We start from the raw sequence: 24932 nt of genomic DNA on the forward strand, positions 1-24932 counted from the left end.
AATTTTGCGCACATTTTCTGCAATTTGAAAATGTTCAGTTATAATTTAATAAACTTGTATTTCATGAATGTCTACTCTTTCTGCAAACATAACGACACTTAAACGTTGACCATTGTTCAATAAAATATGCACATAATTAATAATAACATTCATAACCATCGACGACGGATGTCCGGACAGTTCATCGGTTGTCTCTAAAGGTGTAGTGCCATTTTAAACTCTGCATAATGTATTGCTACCGTATGCTTTCTTGGTAATGCATTTCTTTAGTTTAAAGCAAATCTCCATAGTGTAGCGCTGCTCCAATGTTCGCTCCATTGTCCACGTAACGCAGCGATTTAAGAAGGATACGCTCTGAAGCCTGCCCACTCGCTTAAACTGTTCGAAGCGAACTGAGCTCTGTTGTCGTGTGGTTAAGCTAAGAGTTTCTCCACCTTTCTCCGCCTCGGCTTCCTGATCAAATGCACATGCGCATAACGCCCGACCTGACTCCTTACTTTAAGAACAGACCTTGAAAACCATATTTTAAACTGTTTAGTTTTCCTTAGCGTTGATTATTTTGAGGTAAAATTAGTTTGTATTGAAAGAAAACAAAGAAATAGAAATCAAATATGAGTAGCTAACATTACACTAGCTACGATAAATTTAATACACAAGTTCGAGAGAAATAAATAGTTTGTTTTGGTTTTGTTTAGCCATTAGTTATTTCAAGCAGAAGACCGTTTGTTTCCAGCCATAAGGACATATTCAGAGATTCAAATTTCTTTTCCATTTATTTCTGTGTTTTACGAAATAGAAACCTTTTCCCTTCAGAAGAATCAATAACAAAAGAAATACAAACGATCGATGCATTTTTTAAGTGTTTTTCGAATTCCCATTTTAAACTGTGTGAAGAGAGAACAGAGAATTTCACAGAAATATGTTCATTTACGAATAAAACTAAAATCAATGAGAAAATGTATTAGATAATGATGTTTAGTTGCTCCCGCCATGAGAAATTTATCGATTCTTGTCTCGATGTCTCGATTCTTGTCTCGACGTCTCGATTCGTCTCGATGTCTCGACTCTTGTCTTGAAAACGAGACGAGAGTCTAAATGAGAATCAAAATTTGAAACAAAAATCAAGACGAGACGAGACGAAAAAATGTTACTAGTTTTGTGGGCACCATAGTAATAATCCATCTCAAATAGTGATTTAGTTTTACATCTTATTTAGTATAAAAAAACGATAAATTGATAAAATGAGTATACGGACATAACGGAGAGCATTTATTAACCTTTAGAAGACACGCAATTAATTACACAATGTATGTTGTTATACCATACATTTCGCGGACCTCTCCCGACGCGGAAGGAAATGAAATAAAAATCTTTCTGTTTTATGTCCCACGATTATACCGTGTAGGCTAAAGAAGACGGTGTTAATAAGAATGAATGAAATAGTGTAATGAAGAAAGTAGGTGGAAACGGGATAATCCCGAGAAAACACACGTACACGGTGCTTGTCAATCATAAAGCGAGCTGGGATCGAAGCCGAGACTTCACGCATAAGAGGAAGGACGCTCTACCCCCTGAACCCTTGTGACTCGGAAGGATTCGGATAACTTCTAGGTGAAATTAGGAAAAAGAGTTAGGGCATAAATTGTGTGCATAAATTACGGCATACGGCATAAACGTGACGAGAACAGCTTTTCAAGAATCGGCACGAGACGAGCCCTTTACAAAATTTACGACACAATACAAAGAAAATGTTATTTCTGGTTTCGTTTCCTCTCATGAGCAACATTGGTGATTACAGATAATTATCCAAAACTATCAGAGTCAAATGTTAGTAAGTTGGGGCAAATTAAGTAAATAAATAAATAAATAAATAAATAAATATGCGAAGACTTACTAGAACTTGGTTTTCAATTCTGTTATCGAGATCGTATAGAACAGTGAATATTCCAAGGTTTCCATCCTCGGGATTCCCCTTTGAAGTCAAGCTTGCCTGTGCCTCTGGAGTCAACGTGAGTTCTACAATGGCTTCTTTATCTCCTGGTCTATAATTTATTTTCGCATAGTTATTAGCTGTAAGAAGAAAAGTTATGAATATTCACACTCAACTCTAGAAACGACAGAATCATATATATATTGATCGGAAATTTTTGGTCTACTCATGAGTTTTCGCTAAGTCGTAACAAATAAAGTGTCTTTCCAAAATAAAGAACACAAATCAGGGCAAAATATTTACTTCAACTGGCGCGTAACATACTGTTCCTTTCACTAGTAACGCTTTCTAACTACAGGTATATATAACATTTATCAACTGTAAACCACTCAAAAACAATAACAATTTTTAGAGTACTAACGAAATATTCTATTCAATCATGTTGGTTTCTGTGCCACTTATCTTTCTCAGCCAAAAAAGGTAAAAATTGCCAACGCTTGTATACAATTCTAAATGCTATTTATATACCTACTATTTCGAGGACGCTAAATTCACGCGCTGGACAAAATACCAACACGCGCTGGACATCACTCTCGTCACGAGTGTGCAGACTAAATTTTTCATGTTGTTGTTGTCGTTGTTGAGGACTCTAAATTCAACGAAATTATTTTGAAAGATCTCTGGGACTCACGAGAAAAACGAATTTAAAGTTGGTATATATATACGAAGGCTATTTTGTAAGGTCCGGTTGCCAATAGAAACAAAACAATAAAGATAATGCCATACATATTTGCTTATTTAATATGTACACTCATATCCAAAATGATTGTCTCATATCTATAACGGTCTTCTTGTAAGAATATAATTTGATAATGATTTTGCAGGGTACTTTTAATACTGATACTATGTGTATAATCGGGAAATGTATACGTGTGGTAAATTTCGTAGGAAAAGAATAATAAGTATGAAAATTATAATGAGTAAAACAAAATGTTGCTAAATGGACAAGAAAGTTTTATTTTCGTTTTATTGTTCTTATTTCCTGCTCTTTTGACATGAAATTTTCCACATACATGTCTTTGCCGATTATACTCATACTAACGTTATAAGAAATACCGCGCAAATTCGTTCAATATCAAATTATATTCCTACAACAACATATTTATAGACACACGAAGATAATTTTGGACATGAGTTTACATTAAGGTAGTCTTCTACGTAGTTACAAAGTTTGTTTAAACATTTATTACATCATTCGACAAGTTTTTGTACTCCCACGTCGCAGAAATCATCCACCTATGACTGAAACCAATCTTTACCTGTTGTTTCCACTTCTTCATCCGTGTCAAACCTCTGAACGGCGAGAAACTGCTTCAGGTGGTGGTCTAATACCTTTCATCCAAAATATCTTAGTAACTCTTAAGTTTTAGCTTCAGAATGAAGGTGGGCATTTCGATTACCCAAACTGATCAATACAACATTGACGCTACGACCGTAATTGATGTTATCCCATGCCCAAGGCATGCTAGGAGACGGCGCGCGTGCATATTTCGACAGAAATAACAAACATAGCCAATAGCCGCAGTGGAAACAACAGTTGAAGATTGGCTTCGCTCACAGGCGGGCGATTTTTACGACGTGGGTATACAAAAATTTGTCGAATGCTATTATAAATGTTTGAACAAACGTTTTAACTATGTAGAAAAGTAGCTTTTGTGTACAGAAGAGATAACCAAAAATGTATTGCATTATCTTTACTAATTTGGTTTCTATTGACAATGTATTGTATTATCTTTACTAGTGTTGTTTCTATTGACAATGTATTGTATTATCTTTACTAGTGTTGTTTCTATTGACAATGTATTGCATTATCTTTACTAATTTTGTTTCTATTGACAATGTATTGCATTATCTTTACTAGTTTTGTTTCTATTGAGAATGTATTGCATTATCTTTACTAGTTTTTTCTATTGACAATGTACTGCATTATCTTTACTAGTTTTGTTTCTATTGACAATGTATTGCATTATCTTTACTAGTTTTTTCTATTGACAATGTATTGCATTATCTTTACTAGTTTTTTTCTATTGACGATGTATTGCATTATCTTTACTAGTTTTGTTTCTATTGACAATGTATTACATTATCTTTACTAGTTTTTTTCTATTGACAATGTATTGCATTACCTTTACTAGTTTTGTTTCTATTGACAATTGGAACTTACTTAAAAAATAGCCGTCGTACTTATATAGGGTGACTCCATGAACAGGTGTGTTTATAAATACTTCCAGTGGATTCAGCTTTTACAAATTAGTATAAAAAGTTAAATTAGAAATGTACCCATCGTCTTGGGCACTTTTTACGTTTCCTGAGCATAGGTTCTTTCAATAAAAATGGAAAGACCTGGTCAAATTTTCGTAAAATCTCTGGCCAGATACATCGGATTTCAAGACGTGTGTGTGGTAGTTAATGTGAAAATTATAATAACGTTTCTGAGTGTCCGAGTCCGTTTTACACAGCCTTGATGTTACAGTGGTTAATATGTGAGTAACAAGGCACAAGTTATAATCATAAGTTACTAAGTTCTGGAACACTTACTTCCAAGCTGATCGTTGTCGCTTTCAATAAAACTTGGCTTCATTTCTGGTGTCTTAATAACAGATATTGCTGTTACATCTCGTATCCCCACAGTTACTGTTACTTCATCTGCAGGCTACAAAAGAGAACATATATTTATGAAGCTTTTAAAATTGTATTACATTTACTGTAAACGCTACAAAACTTGAGATCTTGATTGCAAATTGTCTTGTGGAATAAAATGTAAGGAACACCGCAAAAATAGATCAAAACAGAATTAAAAGTATTTACTACAATGTCAAAGGATATAGCCAAGATATAGCACTTAGATATCGTGGTTTTTCTTTTTGAACTTTTTCGAGAAATGAAGTGTGGAGAAAAAACAATTAAGAAAATTAGCCGGCCCGAGGTATAACCCATGTTGGGTCACACGTAAATATGGCTTTCATGTACTGAAAGAGGCACCCATTAATTTCAATTCGTTCTAGGCACATGTATACTACTTTGGTTGAGTCTGTCTGGTGATCTTTCACAGTGGTGTTGTAGATAGTGTTCTCGATGTTTGCTTTAAGTTCATTGAGAGTACACGAAATATTGTGGTACGTACAATTTTATATTTGTATATCTTTAGAGACAGACAATGTACTGAGTCATGAGATAGCGATATCCTAACTCCTTGTCAACAATTTATTCTGAAAATATTTTTAAAGAACATATGCTTATTGGCCCAGTTTTTAAACAACAGAAACATTTATTGATTTCCCCTGGTGTTAGTTGGCTGTAAGAATGTTCAGTTGTGTTCTGATTAGTGTTGTAAAATTTCCGGAAATTTTGAACCTGCTGGTAAAAAACAGTTTTTCCGGTTTCTTTCCGGAAAATTTGAAAAATTGGGGAAATAACAAAAATCTTTGTATTAGGTTAGTTTTACTAGTAATGGAACCGTTTTGTTTTTGAACGTGTGAAATTTCAATATTGTGAATATATATGTATAAAAGAAGCATTCGAAAATAAAACTGTTGTAATTATTCATGAAAATTAATAGTCTGTACTCATTTCCTTTATTTGTCTTTTAGTCGACTACTCCTGGTTGTGCATTGATTACAGAACTTCCACAATTGCATATATATATATATATATACCATCATGAAGCGTTTCTGTTGCAACAAATAGGGCTCTTGAATGAAACTGAGTCTTAATGTGCTCTTTGATCTGGTGAAAGTTTGTTAATATTAACCAAATCCTTAAAAGAAAGAGCAGAAGGCAAATTTCACTAATGCTCATGCACTAAGACATATAAATACTATTATTTAATATTTAAATACAGACGTTAATATAAACTTTATGTACAAAATTTTGTATGTAAACAAATACCTATTTTCTAGTGCGACAAATTATATATATATATATATATATATATATATATATATATATATACAAATGAAAGTGACTATACTTGTAACTTAACAACTTTTGAATTACCAGACTTGGACCTGGGATGGATTTTGCCATTTCACTTTGAAGGTGTAACTTGGAGGAAAGAAGTGCGGACATATATTGAAAATTACCCATCTTAGTGTCAGATCCATAGTTTTCGTGGTCGCTGAGGTGAACAGTGACACTTTCGATGTAATTTAAATCCAAATTTATCCCCGTAAACTCGGGGGGGGGGGGAGATATATAAAAATGATGCAACATGATTGATATTAATGTGAATCCATAGTTTTCAGGGCCGCTGAGATGAACAGTAACATTTCCGATGCAGTGTAAATCAAAATTCAACGCCGACTTTAGGGAGGGGGAAGGGAATTATATATTAAAAATGATCGAAAATGACAGATATTATTGTCAAATCCATAGTCACTGAGATGAACAATGACACTTTTAATGCCGTTTAAACCCAAATTCAACCCCGTGACTTGCGGCGGGGAGAGGGGATATATATATATATATATATATATATATATATATATATATATATATATATATATATATATATATATATATATATATATATATATATATATATATATGATCGAGAATGACCCATATTAGTGTCGAATCCATAGTTTTTGGAGTTGCTGTGATGAGCAGTGACATTTCCGATGGCGTTTAAAACCAAATACAACCTCGGAGCTAGGGGGCGGGGAGATATATAAATATCACCTTCTAAAATGAACAATTTAGTGTCAAATGCATAGTTTTCACGGTCGCTGAGGTGAACATTAACATTTCCGATGCTGGTTAAATCCATATTCAGTGCCGCAACTTGGGAGACGGAGAAAGGGTGAATGTATAAAAATGATCGAAAATGGCTTATATTAGTGTCGAATCCATGGTTTTCGGGGTGACTGAGATAAACGGTGACATTTCCGATGACATATAAATCCAAATTCAACCCCTATTACTATTCCTAAAGGGGAAGGGTGACATGTAAAAGTATTTGAAAATGACTGATACTAGTGTCGAATTCATAGTTTTGGGGGTCCCTAAGTTCATTGGTGACAGTTTTGGTGCCCTTTACACCCAAAATGAAACGTATTCTCCCCTTGCGAAGAACGGGTATTCTGCTAGTCTTTTCATAATAAGGAACGGAAGTTTTACATGTTAAATTCTTTAATATATTTCTCGCTGCTCAAATTTACACACTTGTGCCGTGTATGTGTGTATTTATAAATAAGATCATCTCTCTTTTTGAAGTGGTTCGAAAAATGTACAAATAATAAAGAGGAATTTTTATCAGATATCAGAAAACTAAAAAGTAAAATTAAAACTGTTGCTTTAAGTATATTACCTGCTAGCGAAATACATTGTATATATGCTGCAGACACGTTACAGAAAATAAGATTAGCATCTGACGAAAAAATAGTTTTTAAATTATACTTTCCGAGTTTTGCCAATATTTCTGAACAGAAGATTTTTTTAATGGGCTCAAAATTTCCGGTAATTTTACACAACACAAGAAAGATGCGTATCTCCTAATATATATATATATATATATATATATATATATATATATATATATATATATATATATATATATATTTGATTTTAACATCCTGGTATTAACTAAAATGATTCTGGCCGTGATTTTTTAACACTTCCTTGCCATAAAACGGTAACTTTGTAAGATTACTTAAGACAATTTAAATGCGTCTATGTTAATTAATCTAACTATGAATATATTTTAGTATCTTTTATAGCCATAATTCCATTCTATCACGGTGCTAACTTTAAAGGAGTGGTGCCACAAAATTTCCCCATTCTAGTACAAGAAACATAACTACTCAATGATCTTAACTATAAAATAGTTTTCATTTTAAAAGTATAATGTAGTAAAATATTCGAAAATTTGATTTTTTTCTCAATTTTCCCCTTTTTTTGGAAGGTCGGGATAAAACGTAAAAAACTGCTTTCTTTTTTACCCATAATTTCAGTTTTTTCCAGGCCTTTACAACACTACTTCTGATACATTTCGTAATTTCCAATAGGTTCGAAGAGAATTCGTGTTCCTGACACTACACCAAATGTCAATTGCCTCATAGTTCAGTAACTCTTGATCGCATAAAATCCTCTCAAACATTATGTTAACTTGATTGACTCCATACGCAGATAAAATTGATCAACTATCGACCAGATACTTACCATTCGCCAAATACTCGGAAACAAATAAGATTGCGTTTGGCCTGTACATAAATTATTTATTGATTTCAGAAAGATCTGCGACTCTGTTAAGAGAGAAACATTGTATAACATTTTTTACTGAATCTGGTATACCGAAAAAAGCTCATTAGCTTAATTAAGACGTACTTAAATAAATCTCAAACTAAGGCCCGAGTAAGAAAAATACTTGGTTCATAAACTTTCATGTCGAGAATTGCCCGAAACCAAGAGGTGCGCTGTCGCCTTTATTATTCAATTGTATTTTGAAATACGATATAAGGAAAATCAAAGATAGTAATCAGGGTCTAGAATTAAATGTTACTCAGTAGGTTATGTCGTGTGCTGATGATGTAAATCTGATAGGGGGTGATATGAGGACAATGGAAAGAAATGCCTGCAGGTACATTGCTTTATAAGAAAATGCAGAGAAAACTAAATACACGGTAGTTCGTCGGGACAATAACACTACAAATTCGGATATGTTAAAGTACTAATTAATATTTTTGAGAAAGTAGATATTTTCGTATATCTAAAACTCAATATTAACAGAGTAAAACTATATTCACGAAGAAATCTAATGTCGACTCAAAGCAGGGAATTTGTGTCGTCGCTTACTTTAAGGGAAAGCCACAAACTGAAAGTATTAGGAAATAAAATCCTAAGGCGAATATTCGGGCATAGGATGGATGAGAATGAGGAATGGTGCAAGCTTAATAATAAGGAACTGCATAATTTATATCATTTTCCTAACAGTGTTATCGTGATTAAGCCTTGGAGGCTCAGATGGCCAGAATGGAAGAAAGCAGGAACTTTAACTTTAAGGCTACATATAGTCACAACATCTACTTGCAAACAGAGAAGTTTGGTATTGGATAACGATCACCTCAAATGTAATTTCATGTAACTTGCTGCTTGTGTGTGAGTTCGCCCCAAAAGCCTCATGTTATAGAGGTATCTGAAATTGTATCCATGCTAGAAGACTTCGTAGAAACCTAAATGTATTCAAATAGATATAGCAAGTTTCAATTTCATCCTCTTTCTTCTACTCTGATTATTTGATGAATACTTTAAATACGGTGGATAGTAGTAATAGGTTGGAATTATTATTTTTAACATTAATTAAATATATTTAATATTTCGGGAACATAGTTTCATTAACGTATCAGTTTATTAGAACGAAATCAGCTTATTGAGTTTTTCCTGAAACTTACAGTTGTCAAGATCAGAAGTGTTTCCTAATATATTTTGCTACACGAAAATAATTTATTCCTGTTTTCCCTATTTCACTTGAGGTTTGCGATATTTATGTTAGGAATGCAGGACTTTTTGTGCGTTATAAAGTAAATCAGCTTAAGCAACAATTTGATGTAATGTCATTTGGGAACATAATTTTCTAGGCATTTAATAATGTCATTGATGACAGTGATTGTTGGTCTAACTAGTTGGAATATTATCATCATTGTAGGTATTCTGGTATTATTGGCATTCCACTTGTCGCAACTGAGAAGCTTCTATGCTCAGCGGTCTTCCGCCAATTCTTTCGTATGATTTTTCTGTTTTGATATCAACTATCATTTGTAGTCTCCTTCGCCCTCTCCCTCTCTTTCCTGCCACCATACCTTCTAGCACGTCTCTCATGATATAGTTTTTTCTTAGCCAATGTCCCAACTGGTCTCTTTTCTAGTATCATATACAGTATATTACTAAAATGTATCATTGGTTGCTTCCAGGTAATTGGATGTGTTTGCAAATTTACCATTAAAAAGATTTACAAGACCTAACTCTTTATTACTCCGTAGCCTTCTTATGCTTTTTCCATGTGAGCAATACCAACGCTTCGAGGTATTTTCTAAATCCACTAATAACGCTGCAAAAATAAATATTTTTGTACCTTATTTAGAAACAACTTTTGGGCATTGTTTAACATTTCCAAAAATGTCCTGAAGTGTTTTGTCAGCGAACAAAAAACATCTAAGTTGGATCCTAACATTGGACAATAAGAGCTATCCTAAGAGTGTCCAAAACGTACCTCAACTTCTGATATGTATAAGGAGTATATGGGTGGGAATGGCTTCTAAGTGTGTAAATGATAATGTGTATAAAGTTTCCTAAGAATATTTAAAAGCCTTTCCTGTCCTTATACACATTGCAGATATCAGAAGCTTAGATACAATTTTGAACCTCTTTAGGGCAATTTCTATTAAAAGTTATAAGAGCATTCTAAACATTTCTTGTTCACTGGTAGAACACTTCAGGACTTTCTTTGGAGATCAAAGGTCGTTTCTAAAAATGTCCAAATCATGCTCCAGCAATGATGTTTTTGTCGTGTTTGTTTTCTACGCATATTCTAAAGTTGGAGTAATTCATTTGTCAGAATTTACTTCCCTAACACAAAAATAAATAATAAACTAAAAATAACAAAAACTGTGTCAGCGTTGATGGTGAAAACTATGTCATGTACGACTTTTGCAATTGAGTGAGATGAGAACTTTATTGAACCCGACTAATGATTGAAATCGACCAATGGCAGTACTTTAACAATTATCTAATAGTTGAAATTAACTGATGTAAGAACTTAACAAATATTCCAACTGTTGAAATTGAATTTTGTTAGAACTTAACAGAATACTCAGTGGTTAAAATTTATTTATAGTCGAACTTAACAAAATATCTGATAGGTTGAAAGTAACAATGCGGGAGCCTGACAGAAACCACGGTGATTAAAATTAATTCATGGAGGGACTAACAGAATAGTCGATAGTTGAGAATTCAGTGATATAGGAACTTATCAGGGTACTTGGTGATTTAGATTTACTCATACTAGACTTAACGAAAACCTTATTATTAAAATTGACCGATGTGAAAATTTCAGATAGTACCCCATGGTTAAAATTGAGAGCAAGGCGAGAAAGTATTAGGATATTCGATGGATAAAATTAACTGATGCGAGAAATTAACACAATATTCCTGGTTGAAACAAGCTAATGGACAGACTTTAAAAATGATTGAATACCTAATGATTGGAATTTACTGACGAAAATCTTGACGGAACACTCGATGGTTGAATTGATTTATACGATGATTTAAATTGACCGAGGTGAGAATTTTACAGAGTATCTGGTGATTGAAATTGATCAATGCGACAGCTTTGCAAACTACTACATGGTTAAAATTAACTAAGGCAAGATCTTTAACAGAATATCCCTGGTTGTAATTGGCTGATGGAAGGATTTTACAAAATACCTCATGACCACAATTAACCAATGTGGAAGCTGAGAAAAAATACCTAATGGCTGAAATTAACTGAAGCAGGACTTACAGAATACGTGAAGGTTGAAAGTGACTGATGCGAAAACCTACAAAAATATTGTAAGTGATAGTTGGAGTTGACTATTGTGGTAACATTACATAATGTCATATGGTTGAAATTGACTAAACAGATTACTTTATTAAATACCGTATGATCGAAATTAACTGCTATAATAACTTAATCAACTATCCCCTAATTGGCAGTTACTGATGTTATAGCTTAACAAAATATCCGGTTGTTCAAATTGAGTGGTACCATAACAAAGTATGCGATGATTGAAACTGATTGGTTCAATTACTTAACAATAACGCTGTATTTAACGATTAAAATTGATTGTTGGAAGAAATAACGAAACATAGTTGTAATGATCAACGGAATATTTTTAAAGCTTAATCTACAGTGGATAGACAAAAATATGGAAGCTCCTGAAAAATTACACATTATCTTTATTAATAGCGAGTAGGACCAAACTTGGCACACAGAACGGCCTGAAGTCGACGGCGAAGAGAGAAATACTGGTCGTGAATGGTTGTCAAAAGATGTTGTATCATTCTTCTGCCAAAGCAGTTGCAAGTTGTGTAGAGACAATGGTGGTGGGTAATGGGCTCGTATCTTGGTCTCCAAAACTGATCACAAGGGCTCAATGATATTAGGTCTGGTAAATGTGGAGGCCATGGCAGAATGTGATACTTCATCTTCGGGCTTATCAAATCAGTCCTGGACGATATGAGATGTATAAAGAGAGCTCTGTCATCTTGAAACGCGGAGCGAGGTTTGCACTATGGGGTGCAGCTGGTGAGTCAAAATGGTTACGTAGACCTTAGTTGTAACATTTCCATGCAGATGATGATGGATCGGGAATAATACCAATATACGGCTGCCCAAATCATCGCTGAACCATCGCCCTGCCACACTTTTGCTAACAGACAATCTGTATCGTACGCTTGGAGTTCTCAACACGTTAACTTGGCCAGCAGATGCGAACCGTGTAAAGGAAGACTCACTCTACCAAAAGACACTCTTCCACTGTTACATTGTCCAGTTTTATGGGCTTTGTATTTCTATCTCCATATAGCAGCATGATCAACAGTCACGAGTGATTTGGGAATTGCAGATCAGCCATAAATACCCAGCTTGTGGAGTCCTCGTTTGATTCTTTTAACACTAACATGGTTTGTAGGTAATGTATTCAGCTCAGCTGTGACCATTTGTGGCATGGCGATTTACTGGTTGGTCACAATCCTACCCAATATGCGTCTGTCTTAGACACGCAACACATACTTGACTCAACGCTGGTGCTTCGCTGATGAATTTTTCCGGAACACTCTACTCAATCATGATCTTCGAGAATTTGCCTCTTGATAGATCAAACATTTTCGTTATTTTCGTCACGGAAGCTCCCACCAGACGCGTTCCCACAATTTACCCACTTTGAATCTCTGTCAGCTCAAACATGATTCACGATAATCTGAATAGACCATTTACTGGACTGCAATTGACCCATCTGTTCGATTGAGAAAGTAGCAAAACTCACAGGATGCACCGATGATTACAGTGACACCTACGATTCAGACGCAAATCGTGTTTGTAATTGCTTCCTCTTTTATACCAGTGGTTTCCATATTTTTGTCCATCCCCTGAATAATAACATTTAAGGATTCATAAAAATTGTAAAATCAAAATTTTGTGCAAGAACTTATTATAATCAATCTGTTTCTTTTATATTTACTTACATATCCCGTGTTGATATTCAAGGCATACTCATAAAATCCTCGTTTGCGTTTCAGAACCTCTTCATAAGTTAAATTTAGAATGACAACTGCATTAGGTTCTACCGATAGCTTTACTTTAAAATAACCGTCATTCTTCCGACTGAAAATGAGAGAAATATTGAATATTTAAGTCATTTAATACTAGAAGTAAGAGAACATGATTTTATGGTTACATAATGGCTAATAGCTATCACGTAAATATGTTTTTGTACACAGAGATAAAAGAAAAAGATTGTATATGTCAGAAACTATGCGTAGATTCTGGTTACAGACGGCAGGAGAACTGCAATCCGTGTAGTGTTACACATATTCTTAACTGTGTACGATTCCTAGACAAATAGACAATACTTGTGACGGTATATAACTATGATTTTTTTGTATCGTACATGTGCCAACGGATGCATAATTTCCGTCTTCTTGCGACTGTACAGATTGGTCCTCGCTAAGCAACCTGTCTGTATGTAGCCTAGTATAGAAATTCTTGTATGTGATTCAAATTCCTGCCAAATTTCCACCCTTTGTATCAGCTTTTTTCCTTTCAGTGTATTAAATATCATAGTAACTCAATAGACTAGTATTACAACCAGTAACGACGTGAATGGGGATAATCGTGGGATTACATAATCCAACTTTCTTGGGAAGAAATGGAGACCGATGTAATGTTCTATTGATAATTTACGTGTGGGGAACGCCTTATGCTCTTAAGATTAATCTTGCGTATAATAAATACTATAGAAACTTTGAGAATTTAGTACCTATGCACTCTAAATAATAAAACAAAATAAAAATATGGTATACAGATATGGATAGTTATATTTATTATATTCAAAAGAAATATATGAACAAAATATGAAAAAAAATAATTACTTCTATACAAGCGATAATTCTCAAAATAATAAATACAAATTACCTCAAATAAACAATAAAATAATTGGTAAAATGAAGAATGAAGTTAAAGGAACAATTATAGAAGAAGTTGTCGAATTAAAAAAAAAGGAAATCAATTAAAGCACAATAAACCGATGTAACAAATAGAGGCTGTATAAATAATCTTGATAGAGAAAGATGTTACAAAAAAGCGAACAGTATTAAGAGAAGTGTTGAATATTAAGAGCTCTCATTTAATGAATAAAAAGTCTGTTAGATTAACCAAAAGGAATATTATAATAAAATGAACCTAATTAGAAGTTTTGAGAATTAGTTATATAGTATAGAAGTATAGAAACCGTCATTAACTTATGTAGCTGATAAGAGATATATTTTTAAAGATGGTATAAACACGTTGTTATAAGATAGAAGTCTATATAGTATGTATGTAGTTATAGTGTAGCGTTTAGATATAAGTTCTTCATGGTTATCCTAAAGCTCTATGGGACATATATATAAGCATTAATTAAATAATGTAAAATTAAATAAATCATCATTAACGTGTGTATCTGATAAGATATATGTTTTGAAAGATGGTATAAATATCTTGCCATGAGATCGTTAGAACATAGAAGTCCACGTACTGTGTACGTGGTTATAGTGTAGCGTTTAGATATAAGTTCTTTATGACTAAATGCCGTAAAGTTCTATGGGACATGGGAATGATATAAGCCTTAGTTAAATAATGTAATAAATAATGTGGAAGTAAATAAACCATCATTAACTTGTGTAGCTGATAAGAGATGTTTTTCAAAAGATAAGTTACCTTGTCATCGGTGATTATAAGATAGAACCAAAGGTATTGTATATCTAATTACAGTGTGCCTACTATAAATACAACTACTTTTTTTTAAATAATAGTTGTATTTAGTTTGTAATAACCAAAATCTTCTTAACATACAATTATTGAAATTAAATAATAATGTTATTTAAAAAGCATTTCACTGGATACCAAAACATGACACGTAATGAAATGCAGTTGAGTTCGTTCCTCTAGCCGCTGCCTTAACTTAGATTTTTGGGGAAATGTTATTCTCGCAACACTGTAATTTGTATGTATGTATGGCAACACTGAAAATTCTTCAGGTTCTTATTTCCTGTTGTAAAATAACATCTATATTATAAAAGAGAACGCACAAATCCTTTGTTAGCTCATCACGCTAATACGGCTGAACCAATTTCTTTTATTTTTGGGGGATTATTAGGATTTGGACCCTAGATGGTTTTTATCATATCACTTTAATTTTTAATTACCAGTGTCTTGAGATAATTGACCATTCAAGTGTCCATACGTACAAATCCTTTGTTATTAGTTCATCATAGGTAAAAATAAACGTATTTATATGCAACCCGCATGACCGTGTCACTCGGCGGGTTAACATAAATGACAGGCGCTATAATGTTAACATTTACTGCAATTTGAAAGCGAAAAAGTAAAAATTATCTAAGTAACAAAGTTTATTGCGTTCCGGGGTGACCGCAGCGAAGCGGGTCACTCGGCGGGTTAACATAAATGACAGGCGCTATAATGTTAACATTTACTGCAATTTGAAAGCGAAAAAGTAAAAATTATCTAAGTAACAAAGTTTATTGCGTTCCGGGGTGACCGCAGCGAAGCGGGGTGAACGCTGCTAGTTACCTATAATTGTGGTAAGTTGCATTTCACTATCTGTTTTCACTTTTCAAAATCAAGCAAAAGAAAAATGGTAAATTTTGTATTATTTTTTAAAAAGGCAGGCTATTAAGTTGTGTAGATGATGAGAGATGTGTTTTAAAGATGGTATAAGCATCTTTTCATGAGGTTATTATAAGATAGAAGAAAAGTAAATGTAGTATGTATGCTGTTATAGTGTAATTTTTTTTTAAGATATACGTAATGTATTCGTGATTTCTTTATGAGTAAATATCGTAAAGTTCTTTGGATTATGTGTATTACATAAATAACTCGGGCACGAACTTATTCCTTGATTCATTTGTAGATATGTTTTTGGTGCATGACTTTAAAATTTGAGCCAGAATCAGCACATGTTACCTCCTATTAGTCAGGACAAAGAAGGTGAATATAAACCATGTTATTAAAGTATGTTAAGCTTATGAATGTTATAGCAAATTTTCAATAATCACTCCGTAAACGTACGGAGACTTCCTTTCATCCTTCGCAGCTGGGTCTAGTACTTTCATTTGTGGCCAATGAATGGGACAAGTTCACTCAAAATTTAAAATTAGATTGCAAAATATCTTTCGCTAAAAACAACTAAAAACTTTGGATTTTATAATTAAGAATTACTCGCCTTGGTTAGGATTTCAATTTGGTGAAAGGTTATATGAAGAATATATTCAAATGAAGAAAAACTCTTTTGTTTCAGTAATTCCGGACATCTCTAGGCGAAATCCCACATATTTCTACTCGTCTTGTTTGAGATTTCAGTTTGGTAAAAGTTTATACGAAGAATATATTCAAATGGAGAAAAAGGCTCTTGATTTAGTAATTTCGGACATCTCTAGGCAAACTCCCACATATTTCTACTCGTGTTGTTTGCGATTTCAATTTGGTGAACATTATATGATGAATGTATTCAAATAAAGAAAGAGTCTCTTGTTTTAGGCATTCCGGGCATCTCTAGGCAAAGTCCCACACATTTCTACTCGTCTTGTTTGAGATTTCAGTTTGGTAAAAGTTTATATGAAGAATATATTCAAATGGAGAAAATGGCTCTTAATTTAGTAATTCCAGACATCTCTAGGCAAAGTCCCACATATTTCTACTCGTCTTGTTTGGGATTTCAATTTGGTGAAAGGTTATACGATGAATATATTCAAATAAAGAAAGAGTCTCTTGTTCTACTAATTCCGGACATCTCTAGGCAAAGTTTGACATATTTCTAATGGCATTTTTATGCCATGAAATAGTTCAATTACTATTATTATTTTATATAAAGAGGATAATTCTAATGTAAGCTTAAAAATAAATCTTTAGGATCATTGAACATTCAATAATAAAACTTTGATTTACCCTATATCTAGTGCACAGGAATATAGTACCATCCGGAGCATGGCTCGGGAGGTGCTTTTAGAACGAAAAGGAAATAAATAAATAAATAAATAAATGAAAATTACGGGTGTGCTTCCACTAATACTGCCGTTTGCTCGTTTTCTGTTGCATTCTGGTATTCTTCTTTGGCCTGCGACTTTTCCGCTATTTTTCCAACGTATGTCTCGTTCTCGCCCCCTAATTGCCTAGAAGAATAAAAGAAATAAATGATTAAAGAAATATACAAGAATTAAGGAGGTAGTTGTAATTCTACATGAGAATTTATTCTTAAAAATTTTGCTTTGGTCAACTCAATTTGACTTACCAATTTATGTAAGAACAATTTTGGCACAAGAAATTAGTCAGACAGTATTTAGAGTTTGCATGGTTATCATAATTTTGTTTTATATCTCACTAGCAGCGTTCACCCCGCTTCGCTGCGGTCACCCCGGAACGCAATAAACTTTGTTACTTAGATAATTTTTACTTTTTCGCTTTCAAGTGATATGATAAAAACCATAGAAGATTGCAGTAAATGTTAACATTATATCGCCTGTCATTTATGTTAACCCGCCCCGCTTCGCTGCGGTCACCCCCGAACGCAATAAACTTTGTTACTTAGATAATTTTTACTTTTTCGCTTTCAAGTGATATGATAAAAAACATTATAACGCCTGTCATTTATGTTAACCCGCCGAGTGACACGGTCATGCGGGTTGCATATACATACGTTTATTTTTATACCTATGATGAACTAACAAAGGATTTGTACGTAATGGACACCTGAATGGTCAATTATCTCAAGACACTGGTAATTGAAAATTAAAGTGATATGATAAAAACCATCTAGGGTCCAAATCCTAATAACCCCCCAAAAATAAAAGAAATTGGTTCAGCCGTATTAGCGTGATGAGCGGACAAAGGATTTGTACGTTCTCTTTTATATATATAGATTAACCATATTGCATACTGTCGTCTAGATAGTATCATAATGAAATTATATCTCATTAACTATATTACATATTTTAGGTTCATTTCCTCGAAAATTAGTCATGAGGATTTTCACAAGTTTTTATCACTTTATTTACCTTAATGAGATCAGTCGTTTGGCATTATGCCTCATCCACGGACGACGATAGAGTGGCTATTACGGACTGAGCATCCCCCCTCTCCCAGTGGGAGCTGATATTCCTCGAATGTTTCTAGTCACATTTTGCTGTAACGTAGAACAAGTGTTATAAAACTACTATTTTCGGTATACAAAGCTATAGGTGGCCCAAAAATTTTGAGTTCCAGCTTGTTAGCCCCAGGAAATAAGAGCTGGGATCGTCACTGCTCTAATCTTTGTACATTTTTATCCATTAAACACTATCCTCGTAATAATAATGTAGAATTTACTTACTTTGAAAATTAGACTGAAATTATCCCTTACGTACAGCATATATTCTAAGTACAGGGGATGAATCTCTTAGTTGGTGAACACGACTGTTGGTTTGAAGTATATGACCATTTTACTCGAGTAAGAAGACGTCTTATATGTATTAAGTTCTTCGGATATAAGATTGACCTCTTCTAAAACGAAACCTTATAATCACAGCATATCATACCATTTTCACTTGAGTCCAATGTAATTTGAATAATAATGAATGTGTACAGAGTAAACTTTTGATGTAAATAGATTGTATACATGAAGTTAGATTTGAGTTAACCGCCCCATTCAGCTATATGAGACGTTGAACCTACAGCTTAACATGGAGTGTGAACTACTTCAGTTCCCACCTGGAATCGAATCCAGGTCTTCCATGCCAAACGCGCGTACGCTATCCACAAAACCACGTGAGATTCCATTGATTGTGTGGACGAAGGAATGCCGAGTTCATGCTGGAACCTTTCCTCACATTTGTAGTTTGGAACATTTGTTGTATAGGCATGCGAAGCAAAACTTGGAACACTTGAATACTACGTGGCCTAACTCCAGAACTGAAAATTTCCAAGAATGAAATCTCAAGTTCAATATCTCATAAACGATGCATATTTATCTTGTTTTGGCAACCAAAACCCATGGCTATGTAGTTTATGGTTTTATAGTTTACTTTTTACAAAGTCTTCGGGTTCATTCGAGGAGACGGTTCCACCAAATACAAAATGTATAGATAAAATAGAATATGAAACATGTTTTGTGAAGCAATGAGAGTGTGAATATAAGTAATTACTGTTAGCGCACAGCATATTGAAATGAATTTTGAGTGACAGTGAAAGTATTGTATATGTAAGTGTACTCTTCTATTATCCTTGTTTATGCGTATACCCCCGTCGCTGACGTGCCTGCTCTTTACGAACGCACCCCCTCGTTACTGCTCCGGCCGCCCTGCTCTCACTCGGTTTGATAGCATTCGTGCTTTTAGTGGCCACCTAGCACAAGTGGTTCGTGTTTTATACACTACTTTTTATCCCAATACTTCCACACTGTACTTATAGTGAGCCCTCCTGAAGTCAATCTGGAATTAAGAGCTGTTGCAAAAGAAACACAAAGCTTTAACCTAAGCTGAAAATGTAAGAAATGTGTCAAAATTTGGTAGAATCGTCTGCTCGAGTAATACCAAATCTTTTTATGAGTTACCTTGCGCAAAAGCCAAGAAATGTCAATTTTTCACTTTTTTGAGAAGTCATTTCATTATAGTGTAGGTAGCATCGCGAATCCTAGTGCGTGTTGTCTGTCTCTTACCCGCAGATCTCAATCTAGTATCTTGAATTTCTTGAATTTCAGAAGAAAGTAAAGGAATAGATTATTTCTAATATTCTCTATTAGTATTCTGGCATTACTACGTTAGAAAACGGTTCCTGAGCGTCCTTTCAGGAAGGAGAGACATATTACCATCTGTTACAAGATGGTTTACCTTAGCATACACACTGTAATACAATGAACGATGAGAATCAGCAAAATTGTTTCTTGCATGTTTTCTTCTACAAATAACGCAAAATCAAGACTCGTTCTTTAAACTTCATTTCAAAAAGACGTATTATTTTCTCAGCAGTGAATACTTTAAACTAAACACAGATAAATCTGCGTGCAGTTGCGAATCTAGCCCGGGGCCTAGACCGCCCCAGTTTTCAGACTGACGAAAATAATTTAAGCTAGTATTTATATATTTTTAAAACTTTATAGTAAACTCGTGATATCCTTTGTGTGGAAACACAGGTGAAAACCATTAGTGCAGTGAAAGAAGTAGGCGAATACCAAAGAAATATATTTAAAAATCTGTATATATGTGTGTATATATATGCATCCTGTGGCGTATTTAGAGGGGTGGCTTCCGGGCTTAAGCCCCCCCCCCGAAATCTTACTTAGTATAGTAAAGTAAATGAAATATCTTGCAGAATTTTCACATTTCCAGGCAAAGCCCCCCGGAAAGTTAGCAAAGCCCCTCCGGAAACAAAATCGTAAATACGCCACTGTATAAGTTACATATATGTGTATATATATGTATATAAAACATATGGGTGAAAAAACCTAAACACACAGGGAAAACGTGCAAGAAACAAGAAGAAGCCTTAGGTAAAAAGAAGAAGAAGCCAAAAGGTAAAAACATAAAAACATAAATACGCAGAGAACACAGATACCAAACACACATACAGAAATAGAAAATAAACAAGCAATCTAGATTCAAACTCTTTTGTTAAATTTTTAGTTTTTTTTTTTTTTGCTTTGTTTCGTTTTTGTAAATTTTCCCTTTTTTGGTCTCTTTTCCTTCCCTATCCTTTCCCTCCCAAATTTCCCTATTTTTTCTTTTTTTACTTATGGAAATAAAGAAAAAAAACTGCTATAGAAATCATTCGCAATGATGATAACTCGTCGGTTTTCGAATGCTCTAGGTAACCGACTAAGAGTAACGCGACCGAGCGAATGTAAAAAAAAAAAAAAAAAAAAAACTTATCTCTAGTCTGGGGTCTGGCAGTCCCCCGGTTTTTACATTCTAGATCCGCCACTGTCTGCGTGGTTGTGCAGTTATAATGATAGACATACATTCTTTTAAAAAAACGAACGAAGGTCGCCATTTAGAGAGGAGGAGGAGGAATTTCCTTACCTGAGTAGAGTGAGATCCATCCCTTATAATCAATTCTATACTAATTCAATAATAAAACACCTGAAACTCTTATAAAGGTGCTCTGCATTAATGGCAGAAAATTCATAATGAGGTACTATGGTTACCGCACGTCATAGCAATATTTTTATTTTTATTTTTATGAAAACGGGAATAAAGTAAGAAATTCCAAAATTTGCAAATATAAAGTTAATTCACATGTTAACTTACATGTACAGGCACTTGCAAGAACATATATATCCCCACCAGATAAAAAAATAGTACAGTGGAACCTCTCTCGCATGCTCTCGGCTGGTTCGACACTCAGAACCGGCCGAAACCGAACTTGTCCCGACTCGTCGGTAACTCACGAGACCCATTGTCATTTACTGCCGTCGCGGCATTGTTGTTTACTTGCTGTTACCCTATATCCGCTTTAGTGCAAGGTCATCTCTTATATCGTTTCTTTAGTTGTGCATGTTTTCTGTACTATACTGTGCAGTTTTTAGTGTTTACTGTTTGTTTGTTTTTACTGTAGAAAACAATACAGTCAGTTTTGAGTTCAGTAATTGTTCATTTTACTGTAAATTCGTATTTTTTCTGTACTTCCTGATAATCCAACCTTTCTCTTGCGTTCTGACTATATCCCTAGTCCCAAATGTGACGGCTTACAGAGGTTCTACAACACAACGAATAGTTCGTTTTATTTATGTTCTACCTCGAGTTACAACATTACAAGTCATTACAAGTACAATTAAGTTACAAGTGTCCATAAAGTCCAGAAACACATGCCAGTGACATCTAAAGTCCTTCGAAGTAGTATATCAAAGAATCCACCATTTATCGCTAACCATGTGGAAGGCTCAGAGTACCCATGGCCTTACCATGAGTGAATCTTCTCATTTCACTTCTCACTCTAATGGCAATATCTTTATCTGTTCAAAAGCGTGTTACATGCAATAGTTCCTTCAGTTTTGGTATGAAATCAAGTTTGTAAGGTGATAAATCTGACGACAGCGTTGCCAGACTCACAGCTCGGAATTATTCCAAAACCTGATCGAAATTATGCTAGATTTGGTCAAATTATGCTAGATCCTCATAATTACTAATTCAGGAGTATTAAAAGAAGAAAAACGAAGTTGAGATACGATAACGTAACTTAAAATACGCAGAGCGCAAGAATGCGTGAATAGAACTCAATACTTCACGCACCAAAGCTTTAACTCAACTAAACTAGTGTAGTTGTTGCCAGACTCAGTGGCGTATACATCGTATAAATGAATACAAAGTGCTTGTTTACATATTTTGAAAGAAAATTATCTCGCAGCATAAGCGGAGTTGGGAATTGTCTGCTGGGGAGCAGATTTTTGGTCGGTCTCGGACCTTCCATTTCAGGAATAAAGATGGTCATGAAGTCATTAATAAAGATGGTGAAGTTGTCAAAAAGTTGGGGGAGAATGGCCCCCATAGCTCCGCCCGTGCCACGCAGTTAAAGAATTAGAAAGCCCTGGGTGAAACCACAAAAAAAAAAAAAAAAAAAAAGCCCGAAGCCGTTTCTAACTTACTTCAGAAAATGACACTGCCTTTATGGTTTACCGACTGTATGAATCAATGGGAGAGGATACATTTCTGCCGTTCTTTTTCTTCCCACGATCAACTTCTTTCTCATCTCCAGGTTTTGCGGCTTTTTGATAAACTTGCTGAAATTATACTAGATTTGGGCAGGATGCTAAAAGCAAGGTGCTAGATGCTAAAGACATGCAAATTATGCTAGATCTAGCATCATTATGCTAGATCTGGCAACGCTGCTGACGACTGTAAATACTCGAGTGTTTCTCATCCCAAACGAGGGAGAAGATTGTACTACTCACAAGCTGCAGTATAAACTGTCGCCTTGTCATCAAGAATGAGTGCTTCGTGTAGACATTCATAGGGTCTTCTAGAGTGCTTAGTTAGCCCGACGAAAGCGTTGTTGCAGGAAAGTGCGGAAATAGTACAGTGCGTTCACAGTTTGGTCATGTGGGATGAAATGACCCCCCCCCAAAAAAAAAAAAACTTGTCATCGCTAAGATAACCATTAACTTATGCTACGATGACGAATTTTCTACACGCGTGTCGAGTCTGCATGACACCATTCAATCGACTGGCGTTTTAGTTTTGTAGTTTCATTTGGAGCTCCGTAGCTTTACTGTCATGATCCTGCCATCTAGTGAATTATTTGGGAGAGTACGTCAAATGACTTTAAATGCCACTGGTATGTGTTTCCGGGGTTTACGCACAATTATAATAGAAAAGTACTTGTAATGCTTTGTAATGTTGCAATTCGAGAAACACAGAAAACGAACAATTAGCTATATTTATTTTTCTCATGTTGTTTTGTGATGGGTGTATGTGCGTTAATCAAACTGCCCACATGAAACATCACATATGTACTAATGTTCCATTTCCATATTTAGGACTTTCTTAGTTCGTTCTGTGGTGATAGTACCGCAAGTATACGATACGCCGCTTGGCTTTTTGTGGATCATTTTACTTTGAGTTTCTCCTGGTTCGGCCGACGTCTTTTGAAGCCATTTGGGTAGTACTGAGAAGTGTCTAGGACAGTAGTAGCGGATCCTTGAGCCCAGCTGTAATATTTGGTAAGTAAATTGTAATTTATTTTTCTTAATGGGTTGTTTTTGGATTCTTTTTCTAAATCGTTTTGATAAAAACTAAAAGGTGTCCATAGGCTTTGCTATTAGTCCCATTGAAATAGGTTTTTGATTGTTCGATAGTTCCTGTTAATGGAATAGATAACAACAAATTAACTTTGGGCTTTCTATTAGCTAAATTAATTTCTTAATTATATATAAATTTTCAATAGGATTGGATAGGGTGTTTAGAGGCTGTTTGATTGCCTGGCTTGTTTAAAAGTAATTGAGTTTGGCTTCGAAGTAATTGCCGGAAAAGACTTGATAATTGAATCGGGTTAAGGTACAATTTAACGGGCAAAATTTCTTACGCTATTGCTTTGTTGAAGCATAGAGGTCAGTACTCCAAGTTAAATTAAATTCAATTTAATTTTGAATTGTCTGAATTTAAGGTGGATCACTAGGTGTTCTCGGTGCTATGCTAAACGTTGCTTGAATAGAGCTGTGTTGCCAGATAATGTCGAGTGTTTACTGATGCCAGATAATAAAGAAAGTAATCATGGAATTCTGCTTGGATACTTACTGGTGAAATTAGTTTTCGATCCTTACCGCAATTCAAAGGTAAGTCCCGCTTCTCGAACTACAACGCTAGAATCCAAGAATTTTCTTATTGTCACTACCACAGTAAACGTACAAATTTGACAACAACGCATTATGGCGTTCTGCGCAAATTTCTTCTAAAAATCTATTTCCTTAAATGTAAATTAATATTCAAATAAAATTTGAAGCATAACATGAAAAACGTTCAAACAAATTATCTATTTCGTAATAAGATTGTTACTTTAAAATACTTTACACATACAAATAAACATTTTGGAAAACTGAGCAGTTCTAGTAAGTTCTAACAGTAAGTGCCATCTTGTGTGCTCATTGTAAAACGAATCAAATATTTTCTATTATTTGTTACCCTTTTCGATATCAGGAGACACAACCAAATGAATCAGTGTCTTGTG

At 34.4% G+C, this 24932-nt stretch overlaps 1 protein-coding gene across 1 annotated transcript in view; it reads right to left on the reverse strand.

Moving 5' to 3' along the window:
- Window positions 1-24932, reverse strand: part of LOC145692013 (inter-alpha-trypsin inhibitor heavy chain H4-like) — a 226891-nt gene that overhangs the window by 94503 nt on the left and 107456 nt on the right. The window contains exons 3-6 of the mRNA XM_081767311.1: window positions 17294-17413; window positions 13211-13349; window positions 4529-4643; window positions 1895-2070 (exon numbers count right to left, since the gene is read on the reverse strand). Of these exons, the coding sequence (XP_081623437.1) occupies window positions 1895-2070; window positions 4529-4643; window positions 13211-13349; window positions 17294-17413 (550 nt within the window). The remainder of the gene's footprint in view (window positions 1-1894; window positions 2071-4528; window positions 4644-13210; window positions 13350-17293; window positions 17414-24932) is intronic.

The sequence above is a fragment of the Thermobia domestica genome, chromosome 8 (assembly GCF_964235325.1).
Source record: "Thermobia domestica chromosome 8, izTheDome1.hap1.1, whole genome shotgun sequence".
NCBI classification, from domain to species: domain Eukaryota; kingdom Metazoa; phylum Arthropoda; class Insecta; order Zygentoma; family Lepismatidae; genus Thermobia; species Thermobia domestica.